This window comes from Protomyctophum parallelum, assembly GCF_964188405.1.
Source record: "Protomyctophum parallelum genome assembly, chromosome: 16".
Taxonomy (NCBI): domain Eukaryota; kingdom Metazoa; phylum Chordata; class Actinopteri; order Myctophiformes; family Myctophidae; genus Protomyctophum; species Protomyctophum parallelum.
This window is the reverse complement of record NC_139711.1, coordinates 30367352-30387610: the sequence shown is the minus strand read 5'-3', so window position 1 is coordinate 30387610 and position 20259 is coordinate 30367352. Positions and strand designations below refer to the sequence as shown.

The following is a 20259-nucleotide window of genomic DNA, read 5'->3' as shown; positions in this document are numbered from 1 at the left end:
TGCTGTACTCTGTCGTCAACCCTAAAATTGCAGCCTGTCAAAGTGGGCAGGGGTGAGGCCTAGTTTGTTTTGGGCAGTCTGGACTCTGGAGCCTTGTTTTAAGGGCCTTTCATGTCAATGTCATAGGACAATCTGTAAGGTTAAACGTGGTTGAACGGGTCCCACTTTGAGAACCACTGCATTACAGGATACCAACCACCACCCCTCCCCCCCATAATAATAACTATCTATAGAACCGTTTTTAAAACAAGTTTACAAAGTGCTGTACACAGATTAAAACAGCAGAGGGAGACAAATAAAATGCTGAGTTCACACAGCATATTGTAGTTTTGTAGCTGAAATTGAAACCAGCTCAACTTTTTTTGTAGCTGCTACAAACGTTGGATCTGAATGGTAGCCGGCATCTTAGTAACTACTACTAACTGCTGGTGTGAGCCTTTATAGCAAAGGGAATTGATGGTGTAATTATGCATACACATAACATGGCTTTAATGCCAGGATAGTGAGTAGTAACTCATCACTCATGTACATCATGGTGGGCCGTGATGAGGATAAGTGTGGTCCCCAAATCATCTGCAAAACACACACACACACACACACACACACACACTCTACTGTACTAGCTTTAGGCCTGTTTACATGTGACATTTGTACAGATCAGACTGTAGAGCATGTTGATGTGTTATTAATTGTTATGTGCACATGATGTAGCACATGTTGTAGTAATCCTTCTGTATACTGTTTTATAAGGACTGCTGTATGTATGATAGAGGAGGTTGGATTTTTCTTTTAACGTGTGTATGTGACTGGATTCATTGGTACAAAATAATACCAAGTATATTAAAGCTTGTAAAATGCTCTATTCTGTTGATCCTTTCCTGTCTTACTGAATCTGTAAAATATAGCCTACATCGTCTCTGTTGGGTGGAAAACAAAACGTACTTTTCAGGATTTAAATTCAAAAATAGCAAAAGTATAGCAGATTGACAAGCTCAAAGCGCAAACAAACTGAAGGCTATCTTACCTAGTTCGATGCTGAGTGACTGGCAATACCATATAGGGACAAGTAATGAGATATAGTCATATGTCATATGAGAGCAGATAAATTTAAGTATTCAGATTAACAGAGATGAAGTATAAGATGATTTAGCCTATCAATGTTCATCTCGTCTCATATCGAGAGAGGGCCAACCGACTTTAGTAAGCCTGTAATGTGCAATGGTGTGATTTGTATGGGTCACCTCACCTGTGATGAACCTAAGAGGCGCCAGCAAAGTGGTAGATGCCATATAGGGGCTTATGGGTGGTAGTGACAGAAGCATTATGATGTCCCCATAATAAGACTGAGAACAGTCTCTAGTATCCTCTTTCTGCAAACAATTAAGATTTGTTTCTTAGTAGACCAAGTTTTGCCTGCAACGTTTTTGACCAGGTTCTCAATATGGACCTTGAAGTGTATCATCCATATATAGTGTTGGACTCTTTCAAGTGGTGTAACAGATGAAGTGCTAATTTGGACATTAGTCAAATCAGCCAACTTTGCTCTGTTGAAAGACATGGACTATGTTTAAGTTTAACTAACTAATGATGACTCTTTTCTATAGAAGCTTTATTAAATCTGTTCTCATGTTTTGTATGGTTGCCTGGTACGGTAATCTGACCCTGGCTAACAAGAACAACTGTTTAAGAGAGCCCTCCCTCCTGGAGGTCTCGGATCACTCATTTCAGTCTGAGTTTGAACTGTTGCCCTCAGGTCGTCGACTGAGGGTGCCCACTGCCCACTACAAAGACTAACTGGTTCAAACTATCTTTTGTCCCGGCAAACCTCTTTGCACAGTTTGCCCACTATTATGCACTTTTGCTGACTCTTCTACTATTGAATGTCATGAATTCTCTATGCCCTTGTCTTCTATAATTACCCAGGCGAAAAAGAAATATATTTAGTATACTTTTTTAAAGTATACTAAATGTACTTATTTGTACTTGAAACTATTTGAATTTAAATTGTGCTATTTTGAAACTACTTAAGTTGTACTTTTTATACTTAAGTTGCACTTAAGATGTGCTAAAACATATCTTAAATATATTTTTTCTATACTTTTTAACCCTTTTGTGACCAAAAAAATAGTGTTAAATTGAAAATATACTTCCAGTATTCCAAGTATACTTTTGAAAAGCATACTTAGATTATATTTATAGTGTATTTTCGAATATATCGAGTGTATATCAAGTATTAAATAAATGCATTTAAAATATACTACCAATGTGTTAATAGAATAACATTATGAACTAATGTGCTTAAAATATACTTTGTTATCTCGAATACACTATCAGATCTACTTAAACATATCTTAAATATATTTTTTCTATACTTTTTAACCCTTTTCTGACAAAACAATAGTGTTAAATTGAAAATATACTTCCAGTATCCCAAGTATACTTTTTCCGATGAGTGAAAAGCATACTTATATTATATTTATAGTGTATTTGTATAGTATATAAATAAATACATTTAAATTATACTACCAATGTGTTAATATAATAACATTACAAACTCATGTGCTTAAAATATATTTGATAGTACGTATACTTCAAATTAATTACTTTTATACTCCAAATAAATTTTAAGCATTATATATAATATATATGCAAATTTATACTTTTCCAAAGTATATATATATATTATATATATACTTCGGAAAAGTATAAATTTGCATATATTTGCATATATAACTCTTAATTGGAGCAACCATGTTACTATACATATGAATGGGAAAAGGGGAGAGGGACTGATCAAACCAACAGACATTTAGATTCATGGTTTTACTAACAAATCACATAAAACAACATAAATCACCAAATAACTCCACAACAAAACCCTAAACACAGTTACCCATAACATAACTCCAGTATACATTCTAATATTCAAATAATAACACAAATAAGAACAATAACACACGGTCCTTGGCGCCCCAGTGTATGCTGGGAAATGGACTTCCTCTAGCCACTCCCATTTCACCTGGCAGTATTTATAGCACATTAGTACTTAATGTACTTAAACTTAATATACTGAAAGTTTATACTTGTATTGTATTTATAATGTATTAAAAATACAATCTACAAATATATTTACTTAAAATATGCTAAGAGTGCATTTAAAAAATACAATCTACAAATATATTTTTAATTATTATATTAAAGTACATCTTACAATAAATGCATGTTCAGGAGAACTCGCTATGAATATATTGCTAATGGACTTAAAATATAATAATCACAAATGTATTTTTAATTATTATATTAAAGTACATCTTACAATAAATGCATGTTCAGGAGAACTTGCTATGAATATATTGCTAATGGACTTAAAATATAATAATCACAAATTTATTTTTTATTATTATATTAAAGTACATCTTACAATAAATGCATGTTCAGGAGAACTTGCTATGAATATATTGCTAATGGACTTAAAATATAATAATCACCAATGTATTTTTAATTATTATAATTGAAGTACATCTTACAATAAATGCATGTTCAGGAGAACTTGCTATGAATATATTGCTAATGGACTTAAAATATAATAATCACAAATGTATTTTTAATTATTATATTAAAGTACATCTTACAATAAATGCATGTTCAGGAGAACTTGCTATGAATATATTGCTAATGGACTTAAAATATAATAATCACCAATGTATTTTTAATTATTATAATTGAAGTACATCTTACAATAAATGCATGTTCAGGAGAACTTGCTATGAATATATTGCTAATGGACTTAAAATATAATAATCACAAATGTATTTTTAATTATTATATTAAAGTACATCTTACAATAAATGCATGTTCAGGAGAACTTGCTATGAATATATTGCTAATGGACTTAAAATATAATAATCACCAATGTATTTTTAATTATTATAATTGAAGTACATCTTACAATAAATGCATGTTCAGGAGAACTTGCTATGAATATATTGCTAATGGACTTAAAATATAATAATCACAAATGTATTTTTAATTATTATATTAAAGTACATCTTACAATAAATGCATGTTCAGGAGAACTTGCTATAAATATATTGCTAATGGACTTAAAATATAATAATCACCAATATATTTTTAATTATTATAATTAAAGTACATCTTACAATAAATGCATGTTCAGGAGAACTTGTTGTGAATATATTGATAAAGTACTTAAAATATAATAATCACAAATGTATTTGTGATTATATGTATTTAAGTTAGACAAAAGTAAACATAAAATTAATGCACTCATGAAAAGCATACTTTCATACTATTTGAAATATATTTCTCATTTAGTACACTTATCACAAATGTGCTAAATCACAAATTAATTTATGTTCACTTATATTATATTTAGCAAAAATGTACTATTAATATGATTAGAGACACTACAAGTATACATTTAACATACTTTCTGTGCTAAAAGTGTACTTAAGTATGGAATAAATATATTTATTTTTCGCCTGGGATTAGTGTTTTGAATGTTGTTTGTTGTGTGTATCTTTTACTATTATCTGGCTGCAAACCAATTCCCTGCAAGGGACAATAAAGCGAACCTTGAACCTGGAACCTGGAACCTTCTACAACAAACTAAATAATAATTTTCAATCAATCAATCAATGATTATCAATCAATCAATGATGATACGTCCATGTGCTGCCACATGCAGTTACCTATACTACACGATAGGGGCAGTGGACAAAATAGGAGCACTGTGGTTGGGGCGATCCCACCATATAGCTCCAGGAAAACCCCGCCCCCACTGCGGGGGCGGGGTTTTCCTGGAGCTGAGGTGGGATGCCAAATAACGCGTGGTTGGGCTCCTACGCAGATAGACGTTCCCTTTTACGTCCTGACGTAGGCATGTGGGCTGGCTCCGGGGCTCAGCTGTGATGGCTGCTGTAGGTTGATGTCGAGACAGTAACAACTGAATATAAAAACTATAACAAAAGTTTGTTAAACCCCCCCTAACCCCGAGAGAGGAGGAGAGCACGTGTATTGATTTAACACAGTAATAGGCGTAAACAAACAAAACAAAAATAAATACCCGTGCAGTTTGGAGAACGGTAAGATAAATAAAGACATTGGTTGGTAACGTGCTTTTTTTTTCTGTGTGTGTGTAAACAATATTAATGATCCACAGACAGCACACACACACACACACACACACACACACACACACACACACACACACACACACACACACAATGAGTGTCGCTGCTGCAGTGTGTGTCATTGAAGCAGTGTTTGTTTGTGTTAATGTAATGTCAATGTTTCATACAGACACATGGCGTGTGTGTGTGTGTGTGTGTGTGTGTGTGTGTGTGTGTGTGCCTGTGCTGTCATGCAAACGATGGTTAAATGACTGTCAGCAAGCTAATTGCTACAGCCTACAGTCGACTTAGCTGGCCCAATAAACTGCTATAGTCTCACTCAGACTATGGGCTTCCAGGCTATGATATTAGGCTATGGGTGCCAGGGCTGCATGAGAGCCAGGGCTATGTGTGCCATGCTGGTGGGTGCCAGCCACTGCCAGGGCTGTATGAGAGCCAGGGATATGGTTGCCATGCAGGCTGGGTGCCAGACACTGCCAGGGCTGTATGAGAGCCAGGGATATGGGTGCCATGCAGGCTGGGTGCCAGGCTGTATAACAGGATATGGGTGCCATGCAGGCTGGGTGCCAGGCTGTATAACAGGATATGGGTGCCATGCAGGCTGGGTGCCAGGCTGTATAACAGGATATGGGTGCCATGCAGGCTGGGTGCCAGGCTGTATAACAGGCTATGGGTGCCAGGCCAGCCTGTATAGATAACAGGCTATGGGTGCCAGGCTGTATAGATAGTAGATACCAGGCTATTGTCAACCAGATGGGATGGATGGTATGGTAGAGTGTTGTAATGTAAATAACACTAAATGTAAATATTGTGGGCACTTGTTAAATTGGCTCTTAACTAAATGTAAACAAGAATAAATGTATGCTGTGGAAATATTGTAGTATACATGCACAGTACTGCCGGTACATTATCAGACCTACATTTACCCTTCAACTGTGCCCGTGTAGAAATAAATAAATAAATATTTAATAATTTATAATGCAATAATAGTGACAATCTACTGTACAATCTCAATGAGTTACATTGCGATGCATTGTGAGCTTGTACAGTCGATCTGCTTTTTTTTGCAAATACTCTTTAAAATCGATTAATAAAAATGATTTTTTTTGCTTGCGACCAAAGGTCACAGATAACTATGAAATCTTGCGTTTTTGTCACATTACCCACAATTCCCGTCACTCTGTCATGAAGTCGCAATTCCCGTCACACACCCCAGGCAAGCCCCCAGGTCATCGTGACATCACATGACACCAGCCCCCTGCTCACCCCAGGAAAGCCCCCATGTGCCCAGGGCATCGTGACATCATCATGACATCACGTGACATCAGCCCCCTGGTCCCAGCCTAGCCCCCAGGTGTCCAGGTCATCGTGACATCACGTGACGTCTGTCACAACACCTAACTTGCAATCCCCGTCACTCACCAATCCCCATATACGGGAATGTCACCATATATGGTCACGCATTGTTATATCACGGTCTCCAAGACACGCTATATATGCATGCACCCTGGCCATGGCCAGGAACCCTTGTCCATACCTGTTTTCATTGTGAATGTATTGGTCAAAGTTCATCCCATGTCAAAGCAGTACGACCTTAACACTCTCATGGAGGAGACTGCCTAAGGGCCGATTCATACTCCTATTTTAGAGCCGAATAAAAGTCGGTTCGGCGCTGTAGAGCCTACAATTTGACGTCATTTGAGGTTCGGGGGGGCGGGGTACCGTCCTAAAGTCGGCTCTTCGGTGCTACTGAAAATTTCTGACGAGCCGAAATCATTTCGGCACTACAGCGTAGGGCTGCACGATATGGACAAAAATTCATATCACGATATATATGGCAGATATCTCGATATCGATACGATATAATATATATCACGATATATATGGCAGATATCTCGATATAGATACGATACGATATATCGTGCAGCAACATATTTTCTTAATGGGCGTGGCTAGCGATTCAGGGCTGGAGCCAGGCTACAACAGGACAGAGGGACAAACGGAGTGATGGTTTATTTTCCGAGGGGCACAGGCTAAAACAGAGGGCTGGCTTTAGAAGTGGACGATATATCGATATGTCGACGATATATCTATATCGCGATACTGTTGCCTTTTTGCGATACTGATATTGTGCATGTTCATACCTCGATACCGATACGATAACGATATATTGTGCAGCCCTACTACAGCGCCGAAACAGCGGTAAAATAGGAGTATGAATCGGCCCTAAGAGCGGCGCCGTCGTCTGGCCAGACGACAGCACCGCTGGGAAAAGAAAGTTCCATACATGGGCATTCCGATACAATCCCTGTTATGCCCATATATGGAGATCCTTGACTGTGATTAATATTAAGCCCATATATGGGAATGCCAATATATGATCATATTGGGACAGTCTCATGATTGATAACCAACCACTGTGGTTGCCGCAAAGGTCACAGTTAACTATGGATGCATTTCCAGTCAGTCAGTCAGTCAGTCAGTGTATCACTCAAAATCCTCATACATGTATTGTATACTGTACTGTGTATGCTCCTACTTGCAGTTCCGTAGCTTTTCTGAATGGTGGTAAGTTGGTAACTGAAGTCATGTAAATAATTGAGTTGTCCCTGGCCTGCATGGCAGCGATGTTTAACCTGATAATGTTTGCATTTTTAATAAGATCGCCACAGGTTATATGGAACCTGGCCGGGTGAACAATCACGTTCAGTGAGTTTGTAGACAGGCCATCTAATTAGATATTGAAATACATATTTTGAGGAAAGAGATTTGTTGTAGAGGGGAAAAAGGAGGGCAGCCGTATAGAGTGTATAATAGGGATGAGTGGTTAAGTTAGTGGTTAAAGAAGACATATTATTGTCTCTAAAGTGATCTGTTTCTCTCTACAGAAGTGATCCATTATTCTTTATGTATTTCTTGCATACAGAAGGGGTAGATTATATTTATTTTATGTCGTTGCTGTCGAGCAGAAACCTCTGATCTCCGTATTTCTTTTTTATTTCTCCCCGTAAATTAATTCCCTACTTGAACATACTACAATAATAATAATAATAATAATAATAATAATAATTATTATTATTATTATTATTATTTTAATCTTAAAGTTGTGACAGTTTTGAAAATATTAGGTTTTTAGCTGTCAGCAATGATGTATTTGTTGTGTCCAGACGATGTACCGGTACATTATTTTTTTGTATGCATGCAGAAGCTGTACATCATATTGTTGCTGTTGGGCAAAACCTCATATCTCCATATTTTAACTTTATCTTTTAGTGTCTTTCGCAGTAACTAACTACAGTGTCACACAAAAGCACCACCCGACACAGAGACAATTATTTACTGTATTTTCTGTATTTCCCCGTACAGAAGGTGTCCATTATGCCCGCAGCCACTGTGGATCACAGTCAGAGGATATGTGAGGTTTGGGCCAACAACTTCGATGACGAACTGAAGAGGATACGACATGTTATCCGCAAATACAACTACATCGCCATGGTGACTGACCAACACTGATCACATCACAGTCACATTAAGGCAGTGGTTTTCATCCGTTTTCATATCATGGTCCAATACTTTTCTGCATTTGAGCCACGGACCACCATTCGATGAGATTTAGCCTGTCAGACCCAAGACCTTGAATTTTGTATTGCCGTTGGATAAGATTTTGTCCACAATTCCATGCAATGGTACCATTAGGAGAGATAACAGGCAAACGTTGATCAAAATAACAATTCTTCTACATTCTCTAATTGTGTAGACTTATTGTAAATTAAGTACCGGTAATGCAGATGTTTAACAAAGATTTTCCTCTTGAGAGTGTAAAATGAAACCAAATGGACCCGTACTTTCATTTTATGCTCTCAAGAGTTAAAGATCTATTCGGGTCCACTCCATTTGGTTACCAACTTCCATCATTTAGCTGGGGCCATCTGGAATCCCGCTGGTTGAAAACCACTGAATAAGGGATGGGACGATAAACATTATCGTTTATAGTGATAAAAAAAGAAAATCGTTCACAATTATCGTATCGTAGAGATTTTAATTTGTTGTGAAATTGTCCTCCGTCATACACTAGGAATTATTTTTAGTTGAGCTGAAAATGCAGTACCACTGGCACTACACATCGATTTGCCAAAAACATGTTGAACTTGTAAGCTTGTTAACAAAACTGCCATTTTAAGTTTTAAGTTTATTTTGATTAATATGATAATATCGTTAATCACAATTTTGTACCATAATAATTTTCATATCGAAAATCAGAGACAAATCACATGTGAGCTGAGCATGTAGATTGGCAAATTTTGTATTTTCACTATTCCAATAGTTTTTCTATTATAACTGTAAAAGGGAACTGTTTTGGACATACCGTATATGGTTTTCACCCGGCAGTGACGATTTACTCCTTTAAACTGATAATTACATGTTTCACCTCACTTTTTAGTTTTGACTGACTGACTGACTGACTGAGTGGTTGTGGTTGATTAGGACACAGAGTTTCCAGGCGTGGTGGCCCGACCCATCGGAGAGTTCCGTTCCAACGCAGACTACCAGTACCAGCTGCTGCGCTGCAACGTTGACCTGCTGAAGATCATTCAACTGGGCCTGACCTTCATGAACGAAGAGGGTGAATACCCTCCTGGCACCTGCACCTGGCAGTTCAATTTCAAGTTCAACCTCACGTAAGTGTGCAAATGCATTTGGTCTGTTTTGTTTAATTAATTCATTGTGCATGAAATACCGAATAGATTACAGTAATATAAAATTCTATAGAGCACCGAAGTCTGACGTCACTTTCAGTAGAGGGCGCCAGTACACAGGTTCATGTATTTTTGTTGTTGCATTGAAATCCCCATAGGGCGATTTTGGGTCGCTTCATATAAGAACTGTGTTTGAAAAATAAACTGATCAACCCGGCCTTTCTGTCATGGGGGTGGATGTGTGTCGTTAATGATGTCTTGAAACTACATATGAAAGCAATGTCGCTGCTAATATACGTCACGCCCAGCTGTCAACACATTGCGTTCCTGAGATTCCAAAATAACCTTCTGTATCAAATATAATTTTATTCCAAGGCAGCGATGCATCACTCTTCCATGGGCAGAGAGGTTGAGAGCCAAGATTACACTGGGGATAATGTATTGAATGAGTAATAGATGTTGGTTTCTGCAGTCTCCTCTTAAAGGCAGTGGCATGTGGCATGGTGATTGGTTTCATTATTGTAACGCCCAAACCACACCTATACATAATGTAACGGGTAGCGGTGGTGATTTAGCCATAAAGGCTGGTGTCCAAGATAGCAATATTTACAGAGGAACACCTCTTACGCAATGCTAAACCCCCAAGTTACTGGTTTAGGGACTTAACGCAAGATAGGGTCCATAGTCTTCGCATTCTTCTTTTTTTTTAATGTAGTGCTGTCACAATTACAAACGTTACGTTGACAGTTAATTGTCATGCAAATAATAGCAGATATGACAAATAACATAAATATACAAATACATTACTGACATTTAATAATTTTACACTTTCAATTTGTGTGTGTGTTTGTCTCTGATCAGAGAGGACATGTATGCCCAGGACTCCATTGAGCTGTTGACCACATCAGGCATCCAATTTAAGAAGCATGAGGATGAAGGCATTGAGACGCTCTACTTCGCCGAGCTGCTGATGACGTCGGGCGTGGTCCTCTGCGAGGGCGTCAAATGGCTGTCCTTCCACAGGTAGGACGCAGGGTTATGGCTCCTACACACTGTAGGAGTTTTAAAGTTGTCGCCGAGTCATCAGATCGTTATGTATTTCACACTGCAGGAGTCTTTTTTTTTTAACATCGTCTGTCATTATATCGTTGTGGCTTTCACACTAAACGATCCACAGACTAGGCATCACACGCTGCAAGAGTTCACCAAGATGCGATCCAGACCCGATATTAATTTGTTTTTATTTTATTCATTTTTACATCTCACGCACGTGCAGGATTCTGTGATACGAGCGCGAGACCGACACAGAGGACGCCCCCCTCTCTCTCTCTCTCTCTCTCTCTCTGTGCATGCCCCACACACAGGAATATCCAGGCTACACTGCGAAATGTTTGTGACAGCGTGTAGCCTACGTGGGCTGCAGTGAGACAAGACGTTAAATCTAGATTTTCATGAAATAACTCTCCGTCTCTCTCCGCACGCGCGCACGCACGCACGCACGCACGCACGCACGCACGCACACACACACACACACACACACACACACACACACACACACACACACACACACACACACACACACACACACACACACACACACACACACACACACACACACACAGAGCGCACAAGGTCCAAAAGTTTGCTCCGATGCGGTTTTATCAACAATATTCAAGTTAAATGAGTTGGTTATGGTTTTATAGACTATTTAACAGCAACATTGGGCTAATATAGCTACCATGTACCACAGGACAGGGTTTTACCCAAGGAATAAAGGTTATATATTATCATCTGATCATCTATCGATACAGACAGACAGTCAGACTGATAGACAGACAGATATAGTGTCCAATAGCAGGTCTCATGTCTACCCAACTCTTTATTAAACAAATCAGGAGAGAAAGAGAACCCCTCAGGCCATTTATCCTTAAATTCTTTAGTGTTCCAGCATTGTGAGATTGATCTGCTACTCATCCAAATGTTCAACCCAGGGACGCTAGGGTTCATGTGCTTAGAACGGAATGGAAATGTATAGACTGTCTGCTATTATTTTCAATTGTATAATTCCATAAATCATATTCAAAAACTCTTAAAAGGAGGTGGTGGAGTAGAGTACTAGTAATGGCAGAATATTTATGTACAGAGAAACTGCCATGAAGTCAGTTGATTGATCCGTTTGTTGAAATGTCATATGGCACATGCTTTGTGCCAACTAGATATGAAACTATTAACTTTGATCATTTCTTTTCTTTTTGTGATTTGAGATCATATACGGTATATGATGATATACTGTATTATTTTTTACCATACTATATATTAGTAAAGAAAATACCTGTATTTAGAGCTTGCATCGTGTGTGTGTGTGGGTGTGTGGGCATGTGCGTTTCAGTGGCTATGATTTTGGTTACCTGATCAAGATCCTGTCCAACACAAATCTACCTGAAGAGGAGGTGGATTTCTTTGAAATCCTCCGTTTGTTCTTCCCCATCATCTACGATGTCAAATACCTGATGAAGAGCTGTAAAAATCTCAAGGTATTTGAACGCAGCTCTGTGCTCACCTTTGTTCACAAGAGGCACGATGCAGTGTTTTTTTACCCATTAAGACCTGAGGCCGACTCTACAAATGCCTTCTGAAGTTCTCACATTTCAAGATTTCTCAAAGTGTGAGAACTTTGTGAGCTGTTATCTTTGCATAGCCAACACTAACATCTCAAAGGTCATACTGTAGATAGCCTTATAGCTCAGAAAACACGAGCGATGTCCTTGGTAATCGGCATCCATCCAAAGTTCGAATGGTATTTTTGATTTTGTACCGCATTGCTCCCGACATGTTAGCGTTTCTGGCGAAAGATAAACAGCGTGAGCTAACGCTAATAATAGCCGATCGTTACAGGCTGGGAAACAGGAAATGAACATGAGCAAAATTAGAAGGATCCCCCTGGCAGAGTTTACCTACACTCTGCACTACACTCTAGCGTGGCACAGAAATAATTAATACTGTTCCACGCTGTGCTCCAAGTTTGTAAATCTGCTATTTTATTTTTAACTTTTTGAAATAATGCTTGAATAATGTTGAATAATTTGTTACACAATTTTCTCTTCTGGGGGTCCCTGGCACAAAACATTTGAAAATGTAGGGAAGAGAAGATCACAAGAGAAGATCTTAGTTGTAGTCTACCTCTACAGTATATGGTAGGTGGGGGATGAATCACTTTTGATATGACTTAATCATTATAATTCATTCGCTCTAACTTACAGCATGTGCAATAATAGTGAAATTAACCACTTTCAACCTGGCATCCCTATTTTGGGCATGTCATAGTCAAAGTATTTCAAAAATAGTAATATTGGGGATCGGCTATATATTCGTCAACGTATGTAGGGTTAAGTGGTTTAGGTTTAGAACCGGAATACAATGTGTATTGTGTAATTGTGTTCATGTAAACGATAATCAAGGATCTTGGAGCTAGAGTTGCCGAGCTTCGCAACGCAGATACATATCTGACTGACCCTCACTGACGGGGTGCGTCCAGCTCCTACAGCCAGCTGGGTGTTGTGTCACAATCACAAACAGGCTGTGTGTGTGTGTGTGTGTGTGTGTGTGTGTGTGTGTGTGTGTGTGTGTGTGTGTGTGTGTGTGTGTGTGTGTGTGTGTGTGTGTGTGTGTGTGTGTGTGTGTGTGTGTGTGTGTGTGTGTGTGTGTGTGTGTGTGTGTGTGTGTGTGTGTGTGTGTGTGTGTGTGACTGTGTGTCTCAAACGCGGCTCGTTAAGAACACAATGCGTTGGAAACGGAGGTATCTTGTGTCTAGTTTATCATGTGAACATGTTCTTTATTCGTGTAGCCTAGTATAGGTTTGTAATTCTTTTTAGACAGTATTTGTTTTATTGTTGAGAACGAGTGTGAGAGGAGAGGAGAGGAGGAGAGTAGCAGCCATCGCATGGCCAGTGAGAGGCAGCTACTGCCCGCTCTGCAGAGCTCACCTCCATGGCCAGTGAGAGGCAGCTACTGCCCGCTCTGCAGAGCTCACCTCCATGGCCAGTGAGAGGCAGCTACTGCCCGCTCTGCAGAGCTCACCTCCATGGCCAGTGAGAGGCAGCTACTGCCCGCTCTGCAGAGCTCACCTCCATGGCCAGTGAGAGGCAGCTACTGCCCGCTCTGCAGAGCTCACCTCCATGGCCAGTGAGAGGCAGCTACTGCCCGCTCTGCAGAGCTCACCTCCATGGCCAGTGAGAGGCAGCTACTGCCCGCTCTGCAGAGCTCACCTCCCGGCCACAAGCATTTAGAGGTTGGCTTCTGTCTCTTCCAAACTACCCGTGTTTCCTTGGATTTGCGGTCGACAAATTGAACTCGAAGCTGGACTGAATGAATGAGGAAATACTGATGTAGTTGATTTTTGCTCGTTAGACATCTGTTTTGAGAGATGACCTTTCTGTTGGGTTGCCTCCCAAGAGTTAATTAAAGCTCTCTAACCACTTGAACCCTAGCATTGCGACATGTTGTGAGTTTGTAGACCTGCTATTTTTGGTGAAGAGAATAATATGCTTGACTAATACCTCCGTATAGGTGATGGCTATCGCACTGGCAACATTTAATATTGACAGTGAGCTTTCTTTGGATAATTCTTCACCAGTAATGCCTATATAATAACTAAGTGGTAAAGGCAAAACAGAGTAGCAGTGCCCTAATAGTGTCTACTGTCTAACATGGAGTTATAAAATAACTGGAGAGGGCATCCGTTCATGACCACCCATTCGTTTCAACGCGTGGACTGAAATGTTTTTTCAGTCAAGGAAGGGAAGATGTGGACTGACAGGGTGGTCCGTTGCTTGACAGGGGGGCTTACAGGAAGTTGCAGAGCAGCTAGAACTGGAGCGGATCGGACCCCAGCACCAGGCCGGATCAGACTCTCTACTTACAGGCATGGCCTTCTTCAAGATGAGAGAGGTACACTTTACACACTGTTACACTTTACAGACTGGGAATTTTAGGGCTACAACTAACAATTATTTTCATAATATTAAGATTGAGATTTGAGACACACACACACACACACACACACAATATTAGTTGCGTTAGTCCAGTAATTTGCCAGTTTTTTTGATCATTTGTTTTATGGCAAAGACCGGAAAATATATAACTCTCCTGACATCCTGAACGGTTGTCAATGACATAATTATCACCGCAAATCAGGCACATTTCAAATCCTTTTCGCAAGCTTGTGTACACTTACCAGTACGCATTTCATAGAGAAATACACAGAAGACACAGGATATTTCTTGCCACACTCAATATCGTGAGTCTTTCCCTTTAAATTAACAGTTTTACAGTGCAAAATGTGTATAGTACCATTTAAACCCTATTGTACATGAAATAGCAACAAATTGGCATTCCACAAGCTCACAACACGTTGTTTTGCAACTCGTAAATGGCGATACATTTCTGCCGATAGTAAAACTCCTTTTCCCATATCTTTATCCATTTTGCCTAATGTTTATTTTTGTATAATGCTGCATACGTTTTTGCCAATCTTCACCCAATATCCATCCATGTTTTCCTAATGTTCATACATTTATGCCTAATGTTCATCAACCATTTTTGCCTCCTATTCATAGTCCAGTTTTCAGTGAAGAGGTGACCAGTAAGTGGTTAATAAAAACAGATGTTGTGTGAGCGGTGACCACTGCAGCGTGACGTCATGTTGTAGTTTTCGTTGTACATTCAAACTATTACATTTTCCTAATGTTCCACTTTTGCCTAACATTCACCACATGTTTGCCAAATGTTCATCCATCTTCGCCAGATGTTCTCCTATTATGTCCTGACATGACGTGTGGTTAAGGTGGTTTTATCTTGGTCTCCAGATGTTCTTCGAGGACCACATCGACGACGCTAAGTACTGCGGTCACCTGTACGGCCTGGGCTCCAGCTCAGCGTACGCCCAGAACGGAACGGGAAACGCCTACGAGGAGGAGGCTAACAAGCAGCAGTCATGACATCACTCCCGACGCCCCTCCCCTTCCCTCGTGGTGGATCAGCCAATCAAGAGCGGTGTTGTGACCAGATGACAGTGGAAGAACAGGAACACGCAACAACCCTGTCGTGTAGGAACACATTTCTGTCCGTTGCACGGCGGTGTCACGTGTTAGAAAAGAAAAAAAGAAAAACATTGTGCGAGAGACACCGTCGTGCGACTGAGTTTAAATTATGGCTCTGCACACTTTAGCTCTAATTGGACATGGATGACGTTAGGAGTGAAGACGGTACCACAACGTGTGTGTGTGTGTGTGTGTGTGTGTGTGTGTGTGTGTGTGTGTGTGTGTGTGTGTGTGTGTGTGTGTGTGTGTGTGTGTGTGTGTGTGTGTGTGTGTGTGTGTGTGTGTGTGTGTGTGTGTGTGTGCGTGCGTGCGTGCGTTTGTGAATGCGTTTGTGTGTGTGTGTAGTGTTTAATTCCTACAACAAAGCGTAGAAGGTCTGGTGGTTGGTGCGGTTGAAATTTAACAGGAAATGCTTGAATGGAAAAAAGAAAAACAATGGGATTTTAGTTTTTTCTAAAATTGTTCGGTAGAAGATATTTGCACTTTAATGCTGTTACCAGACCTGGTTTTATATGGATGGGAAGTGTAAACTGTTTGTGGTGTCTTGTTATTTGTTGCCTTCCTTTGTTGAGTTCCCATTTTACACACGCATACAAAACAAAAATATGTAACTTTGTATTTTGCATCAGCAAACCCTTTTTCACCAAGCTCAGCCTTAATATTTAGCACTATCTCATTTTGTTTTTTTTATGTTTTAAATAGTATATATATTTATTGTGCTGCTGATTGTCATGACAACTTCCAATAGCTGCTGACCCATTAAACACTAACATGACGTATGTAGCTGCTGTCTTGGTCATAGGATGGTGCTGCTTTCTGGTCTAAACTAAAGCCTTGGAACGAGACTGACAGATTTTTTTTTTTTAATCGATTTTGACAATAAATTATCTCTATTGGTCTCCGTCGACCACCCTCGATATCCACTGGGATCACTGTGTTTAACCACTTGAAACTAACATCCTTATTTTGGGTGGAACATTCGCCCCAAAATAACCAACCCTACAAGTTCAAGCTGGGAGCTTGAGCGTCAACTTTACCAAGTAAAGTACTAAGTATAGAGACTTTAGGAATGGTCAGTCTTGAATTATGAAGTGTTGAACCTCAAGCCACGGTTGTAATGATGTTATGTTGTTCTATAAACATGGGTTTTACACGTCTGTGACTGAATTTCACTGTATTCCTCAGTGGGTGCAGTGTCACTGTTGCAGCAGATGAAAGCCAGCATCACACTCGAGGGACACGACGAAATCCAGGCACAGGGTGGATCAAACACGTATTTAGTGAACAACGGCACAGAATACTAGCGGTCCAATTTGACTGGTATAGTCCGTGGCTCGAGGGGGTAAGCACTTACATGGAGAAATATAGGACCATTAATCGGAGAGCTCATGAGTGGATACCGGGGGTTGTCAACCTAGACTTACAAAGTGAATCCAACTGAGAAAATCAGTTAAAAAAACAAAACAAAAAAAAGATGTGTCTTGTCCGATGGTGGTCTAAACCAGATTAATAAGTGTAGAGGGGGTGGGGTACTCATTTGTGTACAGTACTGTACTGTATGTACATTGAGGAGTCGAGGACTGAGTTATAAACATGTCGAAGTCCAATTTGAAATGTGGGAAATATTAGCAAGGTGTGTGTGTGCGTATGTGTGGGTGTGTGTGGGGAGGGGGAGGGGGGACTGTGTCATGTAGCCAGTTCCTGTTTCCTGTCTGTCCGTTTGTTGCTGTTTGCAGTTGATATATAGTTGATAATATGACCTCGATGATGATACATACACGCTGCTAAAACCTAGAGGAGTAGGTGAAAAGAAAACTTTACTAGAAACATAACAACCGAGGTGTTCTGACACACCACTGACCTGAGATCAGCCTGAACGCGGTACAGCACAATGATGGCCCCTTTACACTACGGGTTTAACCCAGAACCCTCCCAAAAACCTGAAACATGTCAGAACAGAACCCGTCAAGTTGATGTGATGTGATGTTTTTTTATTTTCTTTTTTGCTATTATAGTCAGAGCCACAAACTCGACAATAGCCAATCTACAGTACAAGCTTGTAGGTCTTCTATTAGCTATTTTAAAAGTTCTGGGTTCCTACTAGAACTGAGGGTTCGTTACCACCTCCTGAGCAGGGCCCACATTATTAAGTAAGTCTGTCCGGTGGAAACCTCATTATGTCCAAAGTTGTTACTTTTCACGATTCATATTAAAACATGGCAACAGTATCAGATCTACAAAGATTGAAATGTGCTTGCTTCACGCCGCATTTCAAGCTTGTGGACCTGCTACTTTTGATGCTTTTGTGTGGCGCTGTAGTGTGATCAAGTAGGGCATTCTTTTAGAAAAAGAAAATAAATTGCGCACACACACAAAAAGTTAGAATATGGGGATATGAGGTTTCTGGCCGACAGCAGCTTTTTAGTATGGAAACAAACCCAGAAACTGAAATAATGGCACGGTTTACGTTAGTTCCTATGGTGGGGGAAGGAGCCAGCATATGCAGGTTCAGAAACACTGATCTGACCCAGGGTCAACAGAGTAAACGTTTTTGGGACATCTGACCCAAAATAAAGTAAAAACTTTGCCTGCTGTAGAACATGCAATGAGGTCACCCTGACTCCTCTTTACAGTACACATTTCTTTTCTTTTCTTTTTATTTAAATGAAAGAGTAGAGTTTTAGTATTCTAAAAAGAATGACACATTGACTCATTGGATAAAATCCTTTTTCTTATATATTTTTTTACATGCACCTTAAGCCGACTTAAGAACCTTGCTTCAGGGAAACTCAGTTCTGTTCATTTGAAAGAAAACGTTATTTTTTGGTATTGAAGTCTGTTACGTTGGGATACATTTGTTGAATGTATCCGTTGCTCCTATAGAAACAGCTGCATGCACTCCAGATGTTTTGAACAAATGCAGCGTTGAGTGGTTTTCTCTGCAGCTTCCATTATATGCGTGTTGTTGACTGTTGATGTTCACAGCCAAATAACCTCCAGAGTGGGTCAGGTTCAACATACTGTTGTTTTTTTTGTTTTTTTCAAGCATAGTTATGTCACCTATATAGTCATGAAGTGTGGGTCATGACCGACAGAATAAGGTTGCGAATACAAGCGGCCAAAATGAGTTTTCTCCGACGGTTGGCTGGCATCTCCCTTATAAATAAGGTGAGAAGTTCAGTCACGCGAGGGAGACTCAGAGTAGAGCCGCTGCTTCTTCGCCTGGAAAGGAGCCAGCTTAGGTGGTTCGGGCATCTGGTTAGGATGCCTCTCGAGCGTCTCCCTAGGGAGGTCCTCGATGCACGTCCCACTGGGAGGAGACCTCGGGGCAGACCAAGGGATTACATCGACCCGACTACGGATAAGCGGTTGAAAATGGATGGATCAAGCATAGTTCACTTTTTCTTCCTTTAACACAATGTTCCTCACGATGTAAAGGATTCATGTTTAAAAGGAAAAATTCATATGCAATATTAAAAAAAAATATATATATATATACAGTATGTATACAGGTTGTTTTTAAGAGTGTTTTGTAAATAAAGGCTTGGAACTTTTCTAACACAATCTGATTTTTGAGTGGTAATTCTATTGTTTTGTCATAATTCGTCTAGAAGAGGAGTGTTTCTCAAACAGTGGTCTATGAACCACTGGTGGTCCACGGCAAGATTACAGATTGTTCATGGGAAAATTATTTAAGAAATATGTTGATCTAATAGCTGTAGTGTAGGCACCGTAAGCTACGGCTATTCTACAAGCTCACAGCGTGGCATGTCAGCTTGTAGGTTGTCAGGTGCATGACTGGCTTTAAGATCATCCAATATTAATTATAAAAGAAATAGTTTGAGGATTGTTTGAAATTATGCTATTGGTACAGAGCTAAAAATAAACGTTGCTTTGGTTCCATTTGAGCACTCAGAGTTACATTAACCATGATAAACAATGTCAATATAGGAGTCCCCGAGCAAATAAAACGGCTCTGTGTGGCTAATGCAGAGTTACAGACTTGTACAGTATAAGGGTCCATGTGGGCCCCGGGTGGTCCGTCAACCGGTAACTATAGCAGTGGTTCTCAAACATTTTTGTCTTAGGTCACCCCTGTAAATAACTTTTTCATCCAGGGCACCCATGAATTACATTATTACTATATTACTTATATTCATGGTATGTAAATAATTATGTAAATCATTCCCCCAAAGATACAGTATGTCACGAGGAATACGAGAGAATATTTGTTTCCATTAGGACAGACTGAAAATAAATGTTATACTTGGTGTTTAACCACTTAAAGACGTACGTGTGCCGGAAAAAGTG

General features: G+C 39.7%; 1 protein-coding gene across 3 annotated transcripts; it reads left to right on the top strand.

Annotated features, from left to right (window-relative positions):
• Window positions 1-4932: 4932 nt before the first annotated feature.
• cnot7 (CCR4-NOT transcription complex, subunit 7) lies at window positions 4933-19466 on the top strand. 3 transcript variants are annotated; one of them, XR_014570513.1, is made up of 8 exons: window positions 4933-5105; window positions 8520-8648; window positions 9639-9832; window positions 10712-10873; window positions 12240-12384; window positions 14687-14797; window positions 15715-16141; window positions 16294-19466. XR_014570513.1 is itself a non-coding variant. In XM_083786437.1 (7 exons), the coding sequence occupies exons 2-7, from the start codon at window positions 8532-8534 to the stop codon at window positions 15844-15846; spliced, it is 861 nt and encodes a 286-aa protein (XP_083642563.1). In that variant the 5' UTR covers window positions 4933-5105; window positions 8520-8531; the 3' UTR covers window positions 15847-19466. The 3 variants fall into 3 exon arrangements, 1 of the variants encoding a protein (XP_083642563.1); XR_014570514.1 differs by having other exon boundaries at window positions 15715-16201; XM_083786437.1 differs by having other exon boundaries at window positions 15715-19466.
• Window positions 19467-20259: the final 793 nt, after the last annotated feature.